The sequence below is a fragment of the Pecten maximus genome, chromosome 9, assembly GCF_902652985.1.
Source record: "Pecten maximus chromosome 9, xPecMax1.1, whole genome shotgun sequence".
NCBI lineage: Eukaryota > Metazoa > Mollusca > Bivalvia > Pectinida > Pectinidae > Pecten > Pecten maximus.
The window spans coordinates 8,319,240-8,344,645 of NC_047023.1; the positions used below are offsets into that span (position 1 = coordinate 8,319,240).

A 25,406-nucleotide genomic window follows, 5' to 3' on the forward strand; every position below is an offset into this window, starting at 1 on the left:
TTAGGCTTAGGTTATGTATTGTTAACTAAGGTTAAAGAGGAATTAGATAGGTTGGGTTTAGGTTGTGTATTTTTAACTGATGTTAATGAGGAATTATATAAATGAGGTTCAGGTCATGTACGGTTAACTAAGGTTAGTGAGGGATTATATAGGTTAGGTTATGTATTGTTAACTAATGTTAAAGAAGAGTTTTATAGGTTAGGTTTAGGTTATGTATGGTTAACTAAGGTTAAAGATATGTTAGGCTTAGGTTATGTATTGTTAACTAATGTTAAAGATGATTAACTAGGTTAGGTTTAGGTTATGTATGGTTAACTAAGTTTAAAGAGGAATTAACTAGGTTAGGTTTAGGTTATGTATGGTCAACTAAGGTTAAAGAGGAATCATATAGGTTAGATTTAGGTTATGTATGGTTAACTAAGGTTAAAGAGGAATCATATAGGTTAGGTTTAGGTTATGTATCGTTAATGTATATTAAATAGGAATTATATAGGTTATGTTATGTTTGGGAAACTATGCAAAGTATGTTACTTATAACATTTTGTACTAAGCCGATCAATGATGAAATTGGAAACAATTGCAAAACTTCGATATTTATAACGTCAACTTAAAATCGGGACAGGGTGTTGAAAGTAGTATTGTTTGCGCGAATGATATACATTTCGAATTCGCCATGATGGTTTTTTTTTTATGATATCTTACCTTTAGTTACATCTTTACAGAATGTGTTCGGTATTCCCATTGTCACCATACCCTGCGTATAAAACCATTTATCATTGTTTCAGCTTTCAATTAATACACATGCAGACATTTTTATTCATATATATATTTGAAACCAATGGGTTTTGTAAAATACAATTCAGACAAAAAATACGACATGTTTAACTTTATAACTTATAAACAGAATATTGTGAAGATAGATTGATCGAATCCGTCATGCTGAAAAATCACGCATCATGCATTCATTAATCACATTCGATAAAAAATACATTACATTCCTCGAACCTAACCTAAATAAGATTAATTCCAATAGACAATTTTATCCAGACATATAATTTATTAGGCACTGCATAAAACCCACAAATCTTCAAAATGTGAAAACGTAAAATTGAGATTTAACATTGGAATATAGTACTGTTCTGCCCGTTCAGCTGCACTTTACTTAATATTCTTATGATTTCTTTCATTAATTTTGAAATTTAAGAATTCCATGATAGCTAATGTTATCAAAGCTCCCAACCATACAACCATTGTAAAACATTGTATACCTAAAATCTTGCTGGTGTTGTAATCTTGAGGAGTACTTGATGAGAACGTTGCTTTTGGTTACGACAGAGTTGAACCAATTAAGTTCACTCAGCTATCACAAACAGCTTTATGCATAATGATATTGTAATATGGAAAAGCTTTAGATCATGAAAATGAGCATTTTGATGCATTTTTATTTATATAGATTTGTATGAAATAAAGAAAAATAGCAGCAATGTAAAATCAAGTGATCCTCGCTCTAGTTCGTTCTTCATGAAAATTGATGAGTCAATCATAAGATTTAAAAAAAAAATAGGTTATTAATTTGAATATAATGTTTTCCTATGTCATAAGCATACAAAGTCTCATACATAAAATGATACTTATTGTGTCAGAAAATTTGTTATTAACAAAATATATATATCCCATTCACGCGTTTCTAAATATAGCTCTAGTCCACATCATTATCGCCTTATACCGGATAAATCGGCATTTTTTAAAATAAATTAAGCATTTTCATGAATAAAATGTATCGCAATTAGACAATTAACATGAAACAATGACATTTTGTATATAAAAATTATGTAATGTTCACTTTGAAGCGAAGAAACTTTGATTTTTTGTGAGTAGTTTTGTGTTGTTTACGTGTACAAGAATTCGAGACCTGTCCCGGCCGAGGCAATGTTTACATGGTAGTTTGTGGCGGTTATCCTCTCAATTAAGTCTTATTAAGGCGAAATAAAGTGTGTATTTGAATAAATGACACCAGTTCCTTCGATAATTCACATAAACAAAACAATATATAGCTTAAAAACACAAGTTTCCGAAAAAATTTCCATACCTTTTACCAAAGATATGCTACGTAAAATGGCGGAAAAGAGCAAAGTTGTGTTTCCTACGCTTTGTTAAAACCGGCGCTATCGAAGCAGTAATTGATGGAACGCTGTTTGCTTTTTATTTGCCAACTTTTGATATCCTTTCAAACCAAAAAAATACTAGATATAATCATGAGAGTGTATCATGTCAATATAATACATGTTTAAACTTAAAGATTTTGAGCACGGAAACATAAATTTCGTCTTTTTTCTCGTATATTATTGAATATTTGAATGGCAAATATACAAACATTTATATCAAAATGAAGCTTTATTTGTGCAGATTAGAAAACAAGTCTGTTAAATTAGATAAGAACAATGGTTATCTGTTAAAACACCGTGTTTTATAGTCAAGAAACACAAATGTTCGTTCTATCATGAAAACATAGAATTCAGAGTCGATGTTGTAGGGGGTGTCTTCGGCCAGGTTCGAGCAAAGTTTATATATATCAGGCGTTAACGGCCGACAACTCATACCAGATTTTTTGACTGTACTATCTGAACGTACCAAGTACACAGAAATAGACATCATGTCCGCAGCAGCTCCAGCAACACCCAAGGTGAAGAAAGCCGCCAAGGCTAAGAAGCCAACCCACCCAACATACAAGGAAATGTTGAAAGCTGCACTTGTCAACTTGGGAGACAAAAAAGGCTCATCCAGGCCAAAGATCAAGGCTTACATTTCTAAGAACTACAAGGTTAATGAGGATAAACTGATCAGCAGCCTCAGAAGTGCCATCAAAAAAGGAATCGCTGACAAAAGCATTGTCCAGGTGAAAGGAAGCTTCAAATTAGGAGCAAAGGCAGAGAAGCCTAAGGCCAAAAAGCCAAAGGCTACCAAGCCTAAAGTAAAGAAGGCAGCCAAGCCAAAGAAGACGGGAGAAAAGAAAGCCAAGCCTGCAGCCAAGAAAGCAAAGAAACCCAAGACACCAAAGAAGAAGACCGCAAAGTCCCCAGCAAAGAAAGCAGCTAAGCCAAAGACAGCTAAAAAATCGCCAGCAAAGAAAGCAGCAAAGAAAGCCCCAGCAAAAAAAGCAGCGAAAAAACCAGCAGCTAAAAAAGCAGCAAAGAAGTAAACTGTGAGTAGACATTTTGAAAAAAACGTTACTGAGTGTTAAATTCGTTGGATTTCTTCGTAAGGCAGCATTTTATGTGGCACGTGTACTGAGCGGAACAAACAATTAATGCTCCGGTGAATATGTTTCATCAACTCGTGGATCATCATCATCCTTCATAGTGACTATTGCATCGATGTCGCAGGTCGCATTTTGACCAGAGTGCCAAGGACCCCATGGAATGACGCGGGACGTTTCAGTGCAGGACGGTGGTCGACTCGTGGTTCGGTGCATTTCATTAACATTTCAATCATTAATCATCCATTCATGATCATTTCATTTTGACATTTTGTTCATTTTCAATCATTTCCATTTATCATCGTCGTTTTAACTCATGAACATTTTAAAAATATTGAATGGCAATGTTTTATCACAGCTAACTAGTGCTGTTATGTATGTTACGGCTCGTTGATTGTATATCTTCTGTGAAGGTCTTCTATTTATTGTCATATTTTTAACATGAAATATCTATATAAAACTTTTTAAAAAACCTTATATTTGCATTTGTTGTATCTTTGCTGATGTGGCTATTGAATGAAAAAGACATCAAACATCGAGACTGTCTTGTCAAACTGTGTTTATGTCTAAAACAAATTAGAGTTATCTCGCTTTTGACTGCATTACCAGTGGCACATTCGAGTTTCGCACAAACTGACGCCATGACATGACAAGGTAGAATGACAATACTTCGTCCTGGAGATTTTGACTGCATATTTGCATGACTATTCGCCATCTATACCGGGAAATCTTCTTTCTACCTAATTCCAACGGAAAGCACTGGTTTGGGGATAAGGCAATGGACTGTACACTGCATGGCCAAGTCTTTCCACATAATCTGAACGCAAAAGATAGCTGTTCCCAGAAAATTATTATCATATTTTGTTTCATGAAAAAATCGAACGTCATACATATACATTATGCTACATTTTCACATCATTTTGGTAGGCGTATAAATTATAATGCAGCAACGAATAGTTTAACGTTGTTTATTTTATTTCTAAGATACGGGATGTATTGCATTGGTATTTTAGATGAGGAATTTATTTCTTATATACACAATCAAACATTTGAATAAACACTCATGAATGAAGGTAGAGGGGAGCGATTTACAAAAAAAAAAAATTGCGGAAAGACCTTTCACCTGAAGTTGAGGAATACCCTTACGGTTCGGAACATATATGATTATGAAGCTGTGGCCGCTTGGTGTTCGCCTCATTTGCATTTAAGTTTATGGTTGCAACGAGTGTGATCTACTCATACAGACTTCCATTCACACCCTCCTAATTGTAACAACTATAAGGGACCGAGTGGTTAAGGTGTCCCGACACTTAATCACTAGCCCTCCACCTCTGGGTCGCGAGTTCGAAACCTACATGGGGCAGTTGCCAGGTACTGACCGTAGGCCGGTGGTTTTTCTCCGGGTACTCCGGCTTTCCTCCACCTCCAAAACCTGGCACGTCCTTAAATGACCCTGGCTGTTAATAGGACGTTAAACGAAAACAACTATAAAATGTTATATAGCAATATGGTGAGTCATCCTCGATACTCCAGGATCCTTGAAATAGGCGACAGCAAAATTGGTACACCCATCTCCTGACCAATCTGCAAGGTGGTACAGAGGAGCTACAGCAAATAATACGTAAGTCTATGTAATGGTATGGCGAATTCGAGAATTGCATTGGAGCAAACTTTCGTTCACGTGGTAGTAGGGATTGAACTTTCAACAGCTGTTCAAATTTGACGTGGCATATTGGATGCAGAGAGCAAGAGAGCACAACCTGAATATCGAGGATTTGTTAAAACAATCTCTCAGATTTAATCACAAATAAATAATCACAACAGGTTTCCACAAACTGTAGTTACACTTATAAATGCACATTACCCAAATATTATCTTCCGTTACATTGAAAACCGGTCCGTGGTATTCTAAAAGACCACTGTATAATCATAAAAAACAACTACATATGCATGAAAATAAAATAAATTTATTTAATGCTTACATATACACTGATTGTAGTACAGGTTGTGACGCAGGGTATAGAAACTGAATACCCGATTGTTGCAGTTCAGCAATTCTTAAAACAATGGGTAATCATAAAGGTTTTACAAAAATGTAATAGAAATACAACTAATTAATGCGTTATGAAGGTACATGTATGAGTTAGATTAGCGAAATAGTACATATCATAAGAACAGTAAATGTTTCCAACATTTTTTCGTCCGAGAGAATTTTTAAGCCAATGGTTTACTGAGTTATACATTGATTCTAATGCGTTTTTCGATTTAAATGAATTTATACAAACCAGTTACCCTCATCCGCAGATACCCGCATCACCGCGATTTGGATAAACTCAGTTACCGTCATCTTGCCAATACGTACGAAGTTAATATCAGCTTCATTACACCAATTATCAGTAACTCATCGCTTTAGATTACATTTATATTGAACCGACTATCGATACGCTTACTCAAAATGCCATATAAAGTTGAAGAACATTGATAATTCACATCAGTTAATACTCGCCGTTTTCACCCTGCGCCATATCGGGTTTATCCCATGTGATTGATGAAGGTAAGTAGGGGATCAGATTTCTTGAAAGTGTAAGTCGTTTACAATATATCACATAATATGAACTTAAATGACTTAATTTCATGAGATTTTATGAAATGAGTCCCAGAAGTTTTTATATTTGCGTGCAAAAATTATAACTCGGAGACGAGGTTCATGAAATTTCAGTGAAATCAAAACATGCATGCAAGATATGTTTTAAGGCGTGCATCATAACATTTCTTCGGGACGAAATAATTCGAAGGCAGCCATTTTCAATTCATGACGTAACGTCATTGTCCATATTAGGACATCGCAGCATATGAAAAAAAAAGTTTTTAAACTAGTGATATTCACATGCAAAAAACATAACATGCAGATATTAATAAATATATGTACCGCTTTTGCGAAACAATGATTGTTTTACAACCAGAAGTACATTGATGCAATACTTAGCAACACGTTCTCAGAAAAATCTGTGAAGGATTCGGGTAAAAAGCGTATTCAATACAAACTTAAATATTTTAGAGAACCGATTCCATTCATATGACAACGAACAGTAGCAGTAATGACAAAGTTTTATATTTGTATTCATTCATTTAACTCCGAAAATATATAACTTTACATTGAAAACAAGTTTTTAATGGGAAATTCTCAATATTTCTCAATTTGAAGTAAAATAAGTCGTAAAATTAGTGGGGGGTTTTTATTTATTTTTTATTTTTCAAGATTTTTTTCATAAATACAAAACATTTGAAACATATATGCACACACATTCTCACACTTACACCCACAGTAACTATAGTCCTTACTCATGATTCAATAACATCATCATCATATCATCATCATACATAATCAAACATCATCATCATCATCATATCAGCATCATCATCATCATCCTACTCCTCATCATCATCATCGGTTCATCATCATCATCATCCTACTCCTACTCCTCCTCATCATCACCCTCATCACCATCCATTCATCATCATCATCAAAAGAATCACACTTAATCATCACCATCTTCTATCATGATATCATCATCCATACTGAAAAAAAATAGTGTTAGTAAACCAGGAAGGAAGGGAGATAAGTCTGGTGGTTTTGAAAGTATTCTTTACATACGAGTTATCGTTCCTCTACCCGAGTTCTCTGTTCGTATTGAAAACAAGAATTTCTGATTTTATTATTCTTTTTAATCTAAAGTGGATAAATAATTTGTTGCATTCCGAAGAAATTGTATCTGACTCCGCCTCTTTATTGTATACGTAACTTTTGGTCTAACAAACGATCATAATTAGGATATTGCATGTGCTGTCGGTGATGTTACGAAGAACTTATGTAATAAGATTAAATTGAAAATATGTTAGATTATTTCTACCAGAGCCTTACTTCTCCGTTTAACATAACACTGAGCGATATACGCCTCTATCGGTTTTATTTCCACCAAATCAACACACCCCACTATGTATTCATCGTGCCGCAGTAAGGTTGTTATCTCCGCAAAACTGCCGGGAATATTTTTCAGTGAAAGGCACACAGCCTTTGGATATTATTCTATTCAGAGGTGGGACAAACAATCTTAAAGGGAGAAGAAACAAGCGGGACACATTTTTTTTTTTTTTTTTTTTGTATTTATTTTATTTTTCAAGTTTTTTTCAGCATAGTAAAAACATAAATATAACACATACACTTACACTCGCACATAAGATCATAATCATATATGATATCATCATTATCATCGATATCATCATCATAGTTCATTATATCATCCTTTTCATGCTACACATTCAATTCCTTTACACACATTAATTCTTAAATATTTAACATACAATGTAGTGACCACACCTATACCTACAGTGTACATCATCACGATCATCATCATGATAATCATTATCATCATCATCATCATCATCGATCATCATCATGATAACCATCATCATCATCATCATCATCCACTCAATATATCACAATCAACATATATATATACTATACAATAAGTTACAAGTTACAATAATTATCTCACATAGTGATCATCATCGATCATCATCATCATCATCATCATCATCATCATCATCGATCATCATCATCATCATCATCATCATCATCCACTCAATATATCACAATCAACATATATATACTATACAATAAATTACATGCAATAATTATCTCACATAGTGATAATCATCATCATCATCATCATCATCATCATCATCACTCGATATATCACCATTTTCATTTCATGCTATACAATATTCAGTTACATACACTAACTATCTCAGAAATAGTGACCAAAAACACTATCATCATCACACATACATCATCATCATGCAACATAATCATATATATTTGTTATGATATCATCAACATCATCAACATCATCCTCTATCCTTATCATCATTTTCCTCATATATATTCATTATGATATCATCATCATTATATATATATATAATTAGTAAAATAAGAAAATCATCATCATCCACACGTTTACATTATGACAGTATATCATCAACATACACACATTCTCCATCCCCTCACAAAAATCATCACATCCATTCCACAAAAAAAAAAAAAAAACAGAAGACATGAGAGAGAGAGAGAGAGAGAGAGAGAGAGAGAGAGAGAGAGAGAGAGAGAGAGAGAGAGAGAGAGGATAGACCGGGCTAGAAATGCGACTTACCAAACAAATATGTCAAATAAAACCGTAAAAAATAATTGTCATAGATATTTATCTTACATAGCTATATCAATTGAATCTAGGGTCTCCAGGGAAAGTAAGTAGAGAAACATAAAAAAAAAGGAAAAAAAGAAGAAGAATAGGATATAATACACTGGACACCATATATCAATTCAGAAAAAACTGTCTGCCAATTCGATCTAATAATTTTCCCCACTTTCTCCATTCTTTGTCAAAGTTCTGCTGTACCTGGTCACCTTGGCTATTAGCAATATATTTTTGAATGATATAGAAATCTTTAATAGAATTAATCAGAGCATGTGGACTTAATGTTTTATGTAGACACCTTGTCTTGTATATATAAAACTTAATCATAATCAAAATTTCATTATCCAGTCTATTTGTTGTAATATTCATATTTTTTACAAAAACACCAAAAAGGAAACTTTTTTTGTTAAATTGGAAAGGAATAAAGAGAGCATCAAGTAGTGTTTCTACACTTTGCAAAAATCTTTGTGTTTCTCGACACATTTCTTATCTACAACTACCTCAGTAACTTTCAACTGGCCCGATCCATACCACGGATACTTATCTACAATGACATCTGTTACTAAGGGACTAAAAGCCACCTGTCCTGATTCCTTATAAGACTAGCCCGAGTTTCATCTGACCCCTGTCCCTACACACGTTACGGACAGATCAATACCGCGGATACTTATCTACAATGACATCCGTTACTAAAGGACTAATAGCCACTGTCCTGATTCCTTATAAGACTAGCCCGAGTTTCATCTGACCCTTGCGGCGCCCCACCACACGTTACGGGCGGATACCTGTCCGTCCAAATGTCTAACTTCTGACGTCGGGGACTGAGGAAACTCGGGCTACTTTAGGGTAGCTTATGACCTTACACACTGACTGTGTGCCCCGATGCCAAGTGTGAAATATGAAGCAATTAATAGTTTTCGGTCGTAACCCTACCCTGCCCTTTTAGTAGTACACAGAATACATACACAATTCTGAATACAAAAGGAGAGATAGGGTTGCTACTTGATTAATCAAGGGGGGGGGAGGGGGGGGGGGGGGAGTTTTTATGAATTTGGGGGTGCTTGATAAACAAATTGGAACACTCGTCTATCGTGGTAGACCACTTACTGTAAGGGGAATTTCGAAGGTCATTGGGCAAGTATTGTATGGGGTGTCAGATTTCAAAGAACGCGTGCTACTTTTGTTTAAATAATTTATCATAACACAGAAGGCATGATAGACAATACTATTTACGCTAAGCTGTCTTCGGGAAAGTCTTCTTCATGCTCTCTTATAACATACCAACTAAATCCAAGGCGTAGTTATGATATAAATCGAGCATGACGTCATTCCACTGTGCGATGAAACGGCAATCCCGATACTGACCGAAGTTTCATTTGACCCAAATACTAAAGATTAGACATTTTGACGGAAACCAGAGATCCTCTGAAGCTGCTATCGTAACCTCACCCACTATGGTAATATTATACTATTGTAATATCGCCTACTGTAGCCTCGCCAAACGCGTGGTACGGACTGCTGAACACCTTCACGGTAGGCTGATTAGGAATCTGGTCACTAAGGCCTAGAGGATACAACGAAATCTACCAACGCAACTCATGAATATCAAGCATTTATAGACGATATATATATATATATATATAAGAGGGGGGGGGGGGGGGGTTCAAAATTGATGTTCCTTTTCATCCACAGTCCAGCATATCACATGATAATATGATCAAATGGCCAAATCTATGGTGGCATGGATCTGCCATCACATAACGAGATAATTTTGTCAACATAGCGAGATAAATATACCATATAGCGAGATAAAACAACCGACATAGCGAGATAAAACAACCGACATAGCGAGATAATTTAATGCGTTTATGAAGTCGACATCTCGCCGCATTAGATGCTACTACTGGCATGGATTTTTTTCTTGTCAACGTCACGTGACCTCCATTCGGAAATTCAGTTTACCTGTTTGTTGTAGGTGTTGGGCCGTTCAGCTTCCCTGTCCAAGCCTCGTGTGCACTGGCGAACTGAACTTCCGAATGGGGGTCACGTGACGTTGACAAGAAAAAAAGTCCATGTCAGTAGTAGAATCTAATGCGGCGAGATGTCGAGATAGCGACTTCGTAAACGCATTAAATTATCTCGCTATGTCGGTTGTTTTATCTCGCTATGTCGTTTTATTATCTCGCTATATGGTATATTTATCTTGCTATGTTGACAAAATTATTTCGTTATGTGATGGCAGATCCATGCCACCATACAAATCAAATCGAAACTGCACGTAAACATATTTTGGGTGCGTTCTGGCCGCACACCAGTATACAAATGCGGCGTTTCTCCACGATTTTGGTTTGTTTTTGTTTAACGTCCTATTAACAGCCAGGGTCATTTAAGGACGTGCCAGGTGTTGGAGGTGGAGGAAAGCCGGAGTACCCGGAGAAAAACCTACGTTCACTACCTGGCAACTGCCCCACGTAGGTTTCGAACTCGCAACCCAGAGGAATGGCTAGTGATAAAGTGTCGGTACACCTTAACCACTCGGCTACGAACCCGAAATACAATGCAATAGTTATATATAGTAAATAGAGCTATAATTGATTCGATTGCAATACTGATAAACAATATGTGGATTTTTCGAGTAACAGACAATCTCGGATCCCTAAAGCTAGAAGTTCATTGACAGCCGAGCTAGGATACTCGCAAAGCCTTGGTTGGCTTAGAGAACGCAAGAATGAAAGCAAAGTGTTGTTGACTATGATTCAATGTTCAATGTTTATTCACTTTAAGCCTTACGGTTCATAAGCATACTAAAAGATTACTTTTAATTTACAATCCTTAATATATAATACAAATTAACGAAAGATGGACAGCATTAATATAATTACTTTACATATACAGTAGATCTATTAAAATATATCATATTGAAAATAAATATTACAGTAAGGTTACAGATTGACTAATGCCGTACACTCCGCTTCGGCTTATATTGCGAACACGACACTTTAATTGTAAAATGGTTAATCATGAGATTTATTTTTGTCGTAAACAAAAACATGTTTTATAATCACGGCGATGTTGTGCTGAATACTCAATCCGCATTTAGACCGGAATGAAGCGAAAACCGTGAGATTTGATGATGGTGTCACTTCCACTATCTATTGTATTAGACAAACAAGCGCGTGGAGTGCGCGTGCTGATCTGGCCAGGGCCACATGGCCAGCCCACTACTTTCATTTACTGTCACATCAATGTTTAATGTGTTTTGACAAGACGATCGGTTAATATGCAATGTCGGCAGAAGGTCAAGGTTGTTGTCGAGGTAACGGCTAGGGCAGGTTGGCAAAGAGTTCGCGCCGTGCTTGTAAACAACACGAAGCCATGAACTGAATGGAATACTCGTCAATTGAGAAAATCGGTCATGTAGAGGTTCATTGCAGTGCCAAAACATATTTTTCAAACGAGTCACTACCAAGGTTACTTGGATATTTAAGATTATGAACTTCTTGATTCTCCATACACGAACAATCTACAAAACACCAGTTGATTCGCCGGCCTGCTTGTACCGGCTATGCTAACAGATTTCTATAAGATAGTAGTTAGATTCGCCGGCCTGCTTGTACCGGCTATGATAACAGATTTCTACAAGATAGTAGTCAGATTCGCCGGCCTGCTTGTACCGGTAATTGATAATATAGATTTCTATCAGAGTATGACTCCAATTAGAGCCTAATGATAAATGAAAATTTAGGTTTCAATAAAATTTAAGTGAAATATAAATTGATTCGCCGGCCGGCTTATACCGGTAAATGATAATCTTGGTTTCTGTAAGATTTTAGTGAAATACGAATTGATTCGCCGGCCTGCTTGTGCCGGGAAGTGATATCATAGATTTCTATAAAATTGTAGTGAAATACAAATTGATTGATAATATGGATTTCTATTACATATTAGTCAAATGCGAATTGATTTGCCGGCCGGCTTGTACCGGTAAATGATTATTAGATTTATATAAGATTGTAGTCAAATACAAATGAAATCGCCACTGTACCGGTAAATAATGATATAGATTTATATCTGATTTAAATCGCAATTAAAGTCAGATACTAATTGATTCGTAGGTCGGCTTGAGCCGGTAAATGATAAATTTCTATAGATCTTGTAGAGCTAGAAACCTTTTAAGAAACTTTCCACTTAAGCAGCACTTTGAAACTTGTTACAAGAAATATATTTCATTTTAAATGAAATATTTCTTACGTTCAATACACTTCCGGATCATCCCTACTTAAATTCAGTTTTTGTTCCTGGTTCACGACATCTTCTGTTTTAGATTTCTCCGGGTTTTGTTGGGGTCGTTTTTTTTACTTACTTTACACACGTTCTGAGGTATAATGTTCATATATCAATTACTACAAGCGTAAATAAATCAAGTATATTTCAAAGAAATTCCTTCTAAAATATTTGACCAATTTGTTTACTTTTTCAAACTAAGACTATGTTTGGCATGCGTTGTTCTATTATAAGATGGGTATTGTACAATGAAATAGGACATGTTGAGAACAAAAGGACCATTCCTCAAGATTCACGGCTTTGTCTGGACGACACTTGGTGGCCGTAGTTGAACTTTAACTTAAAATCATACAACTCGTGTAATTGAAGAAGTAGCTGTCGATCCCAGTAAAATACACAACACGCTAGCTTTTTTCCGTTCTACCAGGCAGGGACATCCCCGAGACTTTTCGTTTATAGATGCAAGTAACCGATAGTGAAATGTGGAATTTCATTCATAAAGATACAAGTTGCCGATAGTGAAATGTGGAATTTCATTCATAAACTATTAAACGGTTCACACGCAATGCATTTCCATCCCATTCTCATTGTGATATGAAACACACTCTAAGTCAAGATTTTTTTATGAATGGGCGAGGGAAGGTTCTGTAATGGTGTATATCTAGGTCGGCTATTATGTGGCTTTCAAGCTAATCAAACCTATCAATGTTTCCGATCCGGTATAGCGATGTGCCTGACGCGTATACTGGTGTGTAAATCGACATATATAAAATAGATATTTGTAATTTCCATTTCACTTAAAAACGATACTATCTGAACATGGTTTTTATGTGTTTAGTTTACTCAAGTGCCCACCAACATCTGTTTTATCTAGCGAGGAATTAAGAATGGCGATATATTTGATAGTAGGATCTACCACATCAACACACTTCCGTTTCTAGTGCAGACGTCATTCGTTATACTGCTAGGTTCCCGTCTCCTTAAAGGGACATTCATTCGTTCGGACACCAGAAACATGCACAATTTCTGTTGTTTTTATCCGAATGATGATATTATATGAGTATATGTGCCTTCATGTAATGAAATTAACGCTGAAATGTACAGGGAAAAGGCGTATCGTATGCAAATACCTATGTCTTTGCGGTAATTAGTGATACTTCGGGTCGAATTAAGATTTTTTAGGACTTAATACTCGAAGAACTTTTGTTTATCTTGAGAGCAAAACTGTTGTATTAATGCAAAGAATATAACTTTTACTACTAGGAACAAATACATATTTTCCAGTAAGTTTAAATTTGACGACCAAAATTTTATTAAAACGAAAGAATGTCCCTTTAATTAAGTCGGGTTTTTTATTTGTACCCCAACTTCTCTATACCTAACAACGCTTATACATGTATATCAATATTTTCCCGAATACCAATCAACATTCACAACTTAAGGAATTTCCTTAAATAAAAATTATTATTGAATTCATAGAAAATACATAGTTCAGGAATTGCGTAATGTTATCTTGCTTTGGGGAAAATCATTTATGATTTCCTGAAGTTAAAAATGATCCCACGTGAGCGAACACTGACATATCGTACTGTCCGACCTCTGTAGCAAGCACCCTTGTTGACAACTCCCTCTTGTGGAGTCCGGACCTTTCTTTTATTCTGAAGAGACAGCACCGGAAACGTGATTGGTTACCATTTAGTAATGGGTGATTGGATACATGATATACATACTGGGTCACGCGCACCGGTGTAACACCTGCAATTCACGGTCTCGAGGCGGTGTTGGTTCCCTCGACTTATTAAGCATATCGAGTACACGTTTCAATTCCGATGATACAATATCCTGGGTGTTGTCAACAAAATAAATAGTATCGCTATTCACTGGTGTCAATAGTTGAAATTTCTGTACATTGTATATACTGCCAATGTTGAATTTTGATTACAAACATTTTTATTAAAATTTAATTAAATCCTGAGTTCGTTTAACGACATGTAACTGCACATCACGAGTCGTAGTTTAATAATGGCGACACGTCTGCAATTGTAGATAGGTTCTTGATTTACTTTCGGACACCGGAGACCATCGGGTGGGTCCGGCATCGTCTTTCACTCCAATGCAATGTCTCTCTAATTTCATCCATTGTGTGCTCATCAACACGTACTCCCGCACATGTGCAGAAATGGACTTTCAACTTTTCGTTACACTGCAATCGCTAGCGACCTCTGTGAGATCAATCATATCGTAACAAATATATGACTATTAACACATAATAACTGGTAATCGATTGTACGGACTTATATTTTAATCAAATCTGAAGGGGAAATATGCCGAATCACGTATAGATTGGTGACAGCTGGGGACATGTGATAAGGAAATGGGATACGATATGTGATGAGGAGATGAGTGACGATATGTGATAAGGAGATGAGTGACGATATGTGATAAGGAGATGAGTGACGATATGTGATAAGGAGATGAGTGACGATATGTGATGAGGAGATGAGTGACGATATATGATGAGGAGATGAGTGACGATATGTGATAAGGTGATGAGTGACGATATGTGATAAGGTGATGAGTGACGATATGTGATAAGGTGATGAGTGACGATATGTGATGAGGAGATGAGTGACGATATGTGATGAGGAGATGAGTGACGATATGTGATAAGGTGATGAGTGACGATATGTGATAAGGTGATGAGTGACGATATGTGATAAGGTGATGAGTGACGATATGTGAGAAGATGGGAGACGATATGTGATAAGGTGATGAGTGACGATATGTGATAAGGTGATGAGTGACGATATGTGATAAGGTGATGAGTGACGATATGTGATGAGGAGATGAGTGACGATATGTGATGAGGAGATGAGTGACGATATGTGATGAGGAGATGAGTGACGATATGTGATAAGGTGATGAGTGACGATATGTGATAAGGAGATGAGTGACGATATGTGATAAGGAGATGAGTGACGATATGTGATAAGGAGATGAGTGACGATATGTGATGAGGAGATGAGTGACGATATGTGATGAGGAGATGAGTGACGATATGTGATGAGGAGATGAGTGACGATATGTGATGAGATGAGTGACGATATGTGATGAGGAGATGAGTACCTTTGCCTTTTTTCACGTTCGTCTTCCTTTGTACCCCCGCCTTCCTTTGCGCCTTCGCCTTTATTTGTACCTTCGCCTTCCTTTACACGTTCGCTTTCCTTTGCACGTCCACCTTTCTTTGTACCTTCGCCTCCATTGTTACCTTCGTCTTTCTTTGTACCTTCGCCTTTTTTGTACCTTCGCCTTTTTTGTACCTTCGCTTTCCTTTGTACCTTCGCCTTTCTTTGTACCAACGCCTTTCTTTGTACCTTCGCCATTTTTTGTACTTTCGCCTTTCTTTGTACCTTCGCCTTTTTTGTACCTTCGCCTTTTTTGTACCTTCGCTTTCCTTTGTACCTTCGCCTTTCTTTGTATCAACGCCATTCTTTGTACCTTCGCCATTTTTTGTACCTTCGCCTTCCTTTGTACCTACGCCTTTGTTTGTACCTTCGCTTTCCTTTGTACATTCACCTTCCTTTGCACCTTCACCTTCCTATGTACCTTCGCCTTTCTTTGTACCTTCACCTTCCTTTGTACATTCACCTTCCTTTGTAGCTTCGCCTTCATTGTTACCTTCGCCTTTTTTGTACCTACGCCTTCCTTTGTACCTTCGCTTTCCTTTGTACCTACGCCTTCCTTTGTACCTTCGCCTTCCTTTGTACCTTCGCCTTTATTTGTACCTTCACCTTCCTTTGTACCTTCGCCTTTCTTTGTACCTTCGCCTTCCTTTGTACCTTCACCTTCCTTTGTACCTTCGCCTTCCTTTGTACCTTCGCCTTTTATTCGTTTCCTTACCTTCCTTTTACCTTCGCCTTTTTGTACTCTCGCTTTTGTACCTTCGCCTTCTTTGTACTTCGCCTTCTTTGTACCTTCGCCTTCTTTGTTACCTTCGCCTTCTTTCTCGCCTTTTGTACCTTCGCCTTCCTTTGTACCTTCGCCTTTCTTTGTACCTTCGCCTTTCTTTGTATCTTCGCCTTTCCTTTGTACCTTCGCCTTTCTTTGTACCTTCGCCTTCCTTTGTACCTCCGCCTTTCTTTGTACCTTCGCCTTCATTTGTACCTTCGCCTTCATTTGTACCTTCGCCTTCCTTTGTACCTTCGCCTTTCTTTGTACCTTCGCCTTTCTTTGTACCTTCGCCTTTCTTAGTACCTTCGCCTTTCTTTGTACCTTCGCCTTCATTTGTACCTTCGCCTTTCTTTGTACCTTCGCCTTCATTTGTACTTCGCCTTTCTTTGTACCTTCGCCTTTCTTTGTACCTTCGCCTTTCTTTGTACCTTCGCCTTTTTTGTACCTTCGCCTTTCTTTGTACCTTCGCTATTTTTTGTACCTACGTCTACCTTTGTACCTTCGCCTTTCTTTGTACCTCCGCCTTTCTTTGTATCTCCGCCTTTCTTTGTACCTTCGCCTTTCTTTGTACCTCCGCCTTTCTTTGTATCTCCGCCTTTCTTTGTACCTTCGCCTTTCTTTGTACCTTCGTCTTCGCCTTTCTTTGTACCTCCGCCTTTCTTTGTACCTTCGCCTTTCTTTGTACCTTCGCCTTCCTTTGTACCTTCGCCTTTCTTTGTACCTTCGCCTTTCTTTGTACCTTCGCCTTCCTTCGTACCTCCGCCTTTCTTTGTACCTTCGCCTTTCTTTGTACCTTCGCCTTCCTTTGTACCTTCGCCTTTCTTTGTACCTTCGTCTTTCTTTGTACCTTCGCCTTTCTTTGTACCTTCGCCTTTCTTTGTACCTTCGCTTTTCTTTGTACCTTCGCCTTTCTTTGTACCTTCGCCTTTTTTGTACCTTCGCCTTTCTTTGTACCTCCGCCTTTCTTTGTACCTTCGTCTTTCTTTGTACCTTCGCCTTCATTTGTACCTTCGCTTTCCTTTGTACCTCCGCCTTTCTTTGTACCTTCGCCTTCCTTTACACATTCGCCTTCATTTGTACCTCCGCCTTTCTTTGTACCTTCGCCATTTTTTGTACCTTCGCCATTTTTTGTACCTTCGCCTTTCTTTGTACCTTCGCCTTTTTTGTACCTTCGCTTTTTTTTGTACCTTCGCCTTTCTTTGTACCTTCGCCTTTCTTTGTACTTTCGCCTTCCTTTGTACTTCGCGTTCATTTGTGTCTTCGCTTGACTTGAAACCTCTATTAAAACTTTTTCTTTCTGTCTATCTTATTTGTCGTTTTTGATGTGTATATTTATATGAATGACTTGGTATAAGGCAGCCACCTTGCACCAATAAACACCAAACCAATTGTAGACACGTACATTTGTACTTGAATTCAGACCTTCAATTAATTTCTATTTGTTAGGGTATTCCAGGTACACTCTGGTTGTAAAGTCTAGTGCTGGTTGCAGCCAGACGCTTCATAGATTCACCGATAATGATAATTCGAGAAGAAATTAATAATGTAAATAAAATGAACCCATTAACTGCTGTGCTAATGGAGTAAATGTTCTGGCGTAGCCTTGACTGACTCAACGTTCCTTAATATAGGCCACCTTGACTAGCAGCAAGAGACACTTAACCATTCTAAATGTAAACTTTATTTTTTCCCAACAATCGCGAAACAAGTTATATCAACTTATATTTATCACGCTTGTTAGCCGAGATGGAAGCGCGCAAGGGGTCTTGCTGTGGAAGGAAACCGGAGTAAACGGGGAAAACCCACGTGGTCGGGCAGGTGACCCCTAACCTTTTCACTTTTCACGTTCGATCGGGGAATCGAACCCCGGCCGCCTAGGAGAAAGACAAGTGTGGCGTAGCCTTGACTGACTCAACGTTCCTTAATATAGGCCACCTTGACTAGCAGCAAGAGACACTTAACCATTCTAAATGTAAACTTTATTTTTTCCCAACAATCGCGAAACAAGTTATATCAACTTATATTTATCACGCTTGTTAGCCGAGATGGAAGGGCGCAAGGGGTGTTGCTGTGGAAGGAAACCGGAGTAAACGGGGAAAACCCACGTGGTCGGGCAGGTGACCCCTAACCTTTTCACTTTTCACGTTCGATCGGGGAATCGAACCCCGGCCGCCTAGGAGAAAGACAAGTGTGTAACCTCAGCACCAGCCATTTTCGTCGTCTCGGTCAGCATGACAACAGAAACAGTGACGTCATTATAGATTCACGCTCAATCTCGCGCCAAATTTGATAGTGTCCGGAGCAGCGAATGGGAATTCAGTATTTTGTCATGTGATGCATTAATTGATATTCACTGTGCAAAGTAAAATAAGACAATTTTAGGAGGTTTGATCGTTTCGTCAAGGTAAAAAAAACGTTATGAGAAAATCTTTATTATTTGAATAGTTCTGATTTCTAAAATGCGCACTTCAAGTCCTTCACAAAGGATGACGTAATTGCGCAGCGTCAGCCAATCATTTCATTAAGATATCAATTGATGCTGCTAGCGGTATTATTATATTTGGTAGAGTGGCACACAGCTATTCATATTGACGATCTATAAATAACGAATTTAAGGGCTTATAACAGTTCTCTAGACAATGCAATTGCAGCCGTGCAGCTCTTTCAGACAGGAAACAGAATCGGTATTGCCAGCTAATTGAATTTACTCCCAAATTTGGTGCGCCTAAAGTAATTGACAGCATGTTATAACGGTGTCTGCCGCGACGAAATGCAGTTAGGATAGATCAGGCATATAAAACATGATAGGATTAAGAAAGTGATGACACGCATGTCAATCTAAGTAAGAGATCGTTATGTCCCGTTTTAGTACATCACGTGACAAAACAATGACTTCCCATTGGCTACTCACATGGTTACTATGAGACGATGAAGTCCGCTCCTACAGGCCTGTGAGGTTGAACGTGGATCTATTGTGACATCACTATTTCCGTTGTGATTGACGCAAATAACGAATTAAATTAGCAAAGTAAATGCAAGTGTGATGTTCTAAACAAATTATTGCATTCTTTTGTGGGCAATAATATATAAACAGTAGGTGGCCATTGGAACGGTATCATCACTTTTTAATGAAATTTCTATCTTGTTGAAATGCGGAGTTACGTGACTTCGTTTTTCAAGGGCTTTTCTTTATATTCCATACATTCGTAGAAAATTGTTAGTTCTTTCACCTGATAGTTTTACGTAAATTTCCGTAGTTGAATTTTCCTGAAATAGATGAAAATGTCCGACGTCACAAAAGTATGACGTCATGTTGTTCTTTATTCTTACTTAAGAAGCCATTGCTATTTTGTTTTTGAACGGTAACGGCAATATCTCTAGAAATAAGCTACGGGAAATTTCACAAATATTATCAGAATAATGAGTAAATTATTATCTAACTTTACATTGTATGTGTCCTTTCATGAATGTGAAATTTCAATAAATTCCATTGAAAGACGAAGTCTTCAAAATTAAATGAATATTTTTTCAAAATGCATCAAATATAGTGAAAATATTGCGTAAGCGAATAATTTTTGCACATTACTATATTGGACACGGTTCTATCTCGGTATAATATGTGGATAATATAGGTTCAAGTCTACCTTATATAAAGGTATCGGTACTTATATCACTATTACAGGTATCGGTACTTATATCACTATTACAGGTATCGGTACTTATATCACTATTACAGGTATCGGTACTTATATCACTATTACAGGTATTGGTACTTATATCACTATTACAGGTATCGCTACTTATATCACTATTACAGGTATCGGTACTTATATCACTATTACAGGTATCGGTACTTATATCACTATTACAGGTATCGGTACTTATATCACTATTACAGGTATCGGTATCACTATTACAGGTATCGGTACTTATATCACTATTACAGGTATTGGTACTTATATCACTATTACGGGTATCGGTACTTATATCACTATCACAGGTATCGGTACTTATATCACTATTACAGGTATCGGTACTTATATCACTATCACAGGTATCGGTACTTATATCACTATTACAGGTATCGGTACTTATATCACTATTACAGGTATCGGTACTTATATCACTATTACAGGTATCGGTACTTATATCACTATTACAGGTATCGGTACTTATATCACTATCACAGGTATCGGTATCACTATTACAGGTATCGGTATCACTATTACAGGTATCGGTACTTATATCACTATTACAGGTATCGGTACTTATATCACGATTACAGGTATCGGTACTTATATCACTATTACAGGTATCGGTACTTATATCACTATCACAGGTATCGGTACTTATATCACTATTACAGGTATCGGTACTTATATCACTATAAAAAGGTATCGGTACTTATATCACTATTACAGGTATCGGTACTTATATCACTATTACAGGTATCGGTACTTATATCACTATTACAGGTATCGGTACTTATATCACTATTACAGGTATCGGTACTTATATCACTATTACAGGTATCGGTACTTATATTACTATTACAGGTATCGGTACTTATATCACTATTACGGGTATCGGTAATTATATCACTATTACGGGTATCGGTACTTATATCACTATTATAGGTATCGGTATTTATATCACTATTACAGGTATCGGTACTTATATCACTAGTACAGGTATCGGTACTTATATCACTATTACAGGTATCGGTACTTATATTACTATTACAGGTATCGGTACTTATATCACTATTACAGGTATCGGTAATTATATCACTATTACAGGTATCGGTACTTATATCACTATTACAGGTATCGGTAGTCATATCACTATTACAGGTATCGGTACTTATATCACTATTACAGGTATCGGTAGTCATATCACTATTACAGGTATCGGTACTTATATCACTATTACAGGTATCGGTACTTATATCACTATTACAGGTATCGGTAGTCATATCACTATTACAGGTATCGGTACTTATATCACTATTACAGGTATCGGTACTTATATTACTATTACAGGTATCGGTACTTATATCACTATTACAGGTATCGGTACTTATATTACTATTACAGGTATCGGTATCACTATTACAGGTATGGGTACTTATATCACTATTACAGGTATCGGTACTTATATCACTATTACAGGTATGGGTACTTATATTACTATTACAGGTATCGGTACTTATATTACTATTACAGGTATCGGTACTTATATCACTATAAAAAGGTATCGGTACTTATATCACTATCACAGGTATCGGTACTTATATCACTATTACAGGTATCGGTAATTATATCACTATTACAGGTATCGGTACTTATATCACTACTACAGGTATCGGTACTCATATCACTATTACAGGTATCGGTACTTATATCACTATTACAGATATCGGTAATTATATCACTATAAAAAGGTATCGGTACTTATATCACTATTACAGGTATCGGTACTTATATCACTATTACAGGTATCGGTACTTATATTACTATTACAGGTATCGGTACTTATATCACTATTACAGGTATCGGTACTTATATCACTATTACAGGTATCGGTACTTATATCACTATTACAGGTATTGGTACTTATATCACTATCACAGGTATCGGTACTGATATCACTATTACTGGTATCGGTACTTATATCACTATTACAGGTATCGGTACTTATATCACTATTACAGGTATCGGTACTTATAGCACTATTACAGGTATAGGTACTTATATCACTATTACAGGTATCGGTACTTTTATCACTATAAAAAGGTATCGGTACTTATATCACTATTACAGGTATCGGTACTTATATCACTATTACAGGTATCGGTACTTATATCACTATTACAGGTATCGGTATCACTATTACAGGTATCGGTACTTATATCACTATAAAAAGGTATCGGTACTTATATCACTATTACAGGTATCGGTATCACTATTACAGGTATCGGTACTTATATCACTATTACAGGTATCGGTACTTATATCACTATTACAGGTATCGGTACTTATATCACTATTACAGGTATCGGTACTTATATCACTATTACAGGTATCGGTACTTATATCACTATTACAGGTATTGGTACTTATATCACTATTACAGGTATCGCTACTTATATCACTATTACAGGTATCGGTATCACTATTACAGGTATAGGTACTTATATCACTATTACTGGTATCGGTACTTATATCACTATTACAGGTATCGGTACTTATATCACTATTACAGGTATCGGTATCACTATTACAGGTATCGGTACTTATATCACTATAAAAAGGTATCGGTACTTATATCACTATTACAGGTATCGGTACTTATATCACTATTACAGGTATCGGTATCACTATTACAGGTATCGGTACTTATATCACTATTACAGGTATCGGTACTTATATCACTAATACAGATATTAATACTTATATCACTATTTCAATGAGAAAGAACAGGGAAAAACATTCCTACCGAGTACCCCGACAGGATTCGAACTCGGGTCTCCGCGTGTTAATCCCCGGCTCCACCTCAAAAGAACCACGCACCACTTGTTACATGTACAACATTATCTCAAGTATTAGTATACCTCTGACAACTTACTACGGCTGTGTGTAAGCTATTACTACGCCACTCTACTACGCCGAAAGCTGTCTGCGTCCGGAACACATTAATCAAAAATCTTCCACGATTGTTATGTTAATTTTATATCTTAATCGAACGCACCGTTACAGCCCAGGTAGACGTGTCGCTGGTTAGGTCCCTCCTCCGGTTCTCCTGATGCCACATATATATATAGGGACTAGGGTAATAATCACTTCATTCATACAATCGTCCGTCGTAGTAGTCACGTAGTATGGAGAAGGGACGTGTTTTTAGCAGACGATATCGGCCCAGTGTACTGTACTTAACCTGTAAACTTTTACCACTCGCCCTGCCCCGTGGTCATTAAACTTTACAAACACGTATAATCTGGACAACACTTAGTGCATGTTGAAAAGCACGTGGCTACATGTGTGAACTATGGGATGTTAGTGTGTTGCAGACTCATGGATACATACGGCGGCTGTCATCGTTCGATACACATTATTCTCCTCGTGTCTTGGGCTGGATATGCTGCAGGTAAGTGTAGACCTGTCAAATAGTACCACACGAAATATAGAACGCGAATGTTAGATACTTCAACAAATATTACACGCATATGTCGGACGATATCACTCATGGACGTCAAATTACACGCACGTGTTGCCTCACATAGATTATATAACATATCATGCACGTCTCGCCCGATATCACGCAGTTGATATGGTATAACATGCACGTGTCGGCTGATAACGCACAGGTGATATGGTATAACATGCACGTGTCGGCTGATAACGCACTGGTGATATGGAATATCAAGCACGTGTCGGCCGATATCACACAGTTGAGAAGGTATAGCATACACGTGTCGGCTGATTTTACACACTCGTGAGGAAATGTAAAATGCACGTGTCGCCTGATATGACACGGCTGAGGTAGTATAACATGCACGTGTCGGCTGATATCACACAGTTGATGTGGTATAACATGCACTTGTCAGCTTATATTACACAATTAGCGTGATTGAGCATGCACGTGTGGCCTGGTTTTACACAGCTGACGTCGTACAGTATCATAGGCACGTGTCGCCTGTTATCATACAGTTGATGTGGTATAACATCTACATGTCGCCTGAAATCACATGGTCGACGTGTCATATAGTATACACGTGTCGACTATGATATATTTACGTGTGGACTATGATATACACGTGTCGACTATAACATATAACGTGTCGACTCTAATATATAACGTGTCGACTATGCTATACACGTGTCGACCGATATTGCAAAGTTTAAATCTCGCTCGGCGTAGAAACCATTCATCTTATATACATGTTGGCAGGCCTTTCCAAAAACACAAGGTATAAGGAAAAATAAAGTAGTAAACTGTTTGTCGGTGAATCTAAACATGCTTTTCTGCACCTGGATCAAATAATATGAAAAAGTCCCTGTCGGAGACTATTACAATATGGTTAAACTGTATCTGTCGGAGACTAGTAATGCTCGGGTAAAACTGAGAAACACACTTGTCGGCGACTTATAACACTTAGGTAAAACATGGTAAAACCGTGAAATAGGTAAAACAGCGCAACAGGTAAAACCGTGAAACAGGTATACAACTGTGAAACAGGTAAAACCGTAAAACTGGTAAAACTATGAAACTGGTAAAACCGGGAAACCGGTAAAACTGTGAAACAGGTAAAAACCATGAAACAGTTAAAACCGGGAAACAGGTAAAACGGTGAAACATGTAAAACTGTGAAACAGGTAAAACTGTGAAACATGTAAAACTGTGAAACAGGTAAAACCGTGAAACAGGTAAAACTGTTAAACACACCCTTTGAATATGAATTCGAGCCTCGTGGGTTTCTCTTTCAGTAATTTTACTTTCAGGGTTTAACGTTCAATAATCTTACCTCGAGGTTTTCTCTTTTAAATTCAAACAATCTTACTCTTATAATATTATCCGGAGGGTTTCACATTAAATAATCCTGCCCCGAGGGTTCCACGTTTAATAATATTACCCTGAGGGTTCCACGTTCAATAACCTTA

General features: G+C 37.1%; 3 protein-coding genes across 4 annotated transcripts in view; 2 read left to right on the forward strand and 1 right to left on the reverse strand.

Annotated features, from left to right (window-relative positions):
• Positions 1-2,561: 2,561 nt before the first annotated feature.
• Positions 2,562-3,733, forward strand: LOC117334539 (late histone H1-like). Its single transcript, XM_033894218.1, has one exon. The coding sequence runs from the start codon at positions 2,654-2,656 to the stop codon at positions 3,197-3,199; it is 546 nt and encodes a 181-aa protein (XP_033750109.1). The 5' UTR covers positions 2,562-2,653; the 3' UTR covers positions 3,200-3,733.
• Positions 3,734-16,329: 12,596 nt separating this feature from the next.
• Positions 16,330-17,115, reverse strand: LOC117334888 (ribosome-binding protein 1-like). Its single transcript, XM_033894729.1, has one exon. It carries the CDS (start codon positions 17,113-17,115, stop codon positions 16,330-16,332), a length of 786 nt encoding a protein of 261 aa, XP_033750620.1.
• A 6,498-nt stretch (positions 17,116-23,613) lies between these two features.
• Positions 23,614-25,406, forward strand: part of LOC117334805 (follistatin-like) — a 41,818-nt gene continuing 40,025 nt past the window's right edge. For both annotated transcript variants that reach the window (XM_033894612.1, XM_033894613.1), the window contains exon 1: positions 23,614-23,892. In XM_033894612.1, coding sequence (XP_033750503.1) covers positions 23,799-23,892 — 94 coding nt within the window. In that variant the 5' untranslated portion in view covers positions 23,614-23,798. The remainder of the gene's footprint in view (positions 23,893-25,406) is intronic.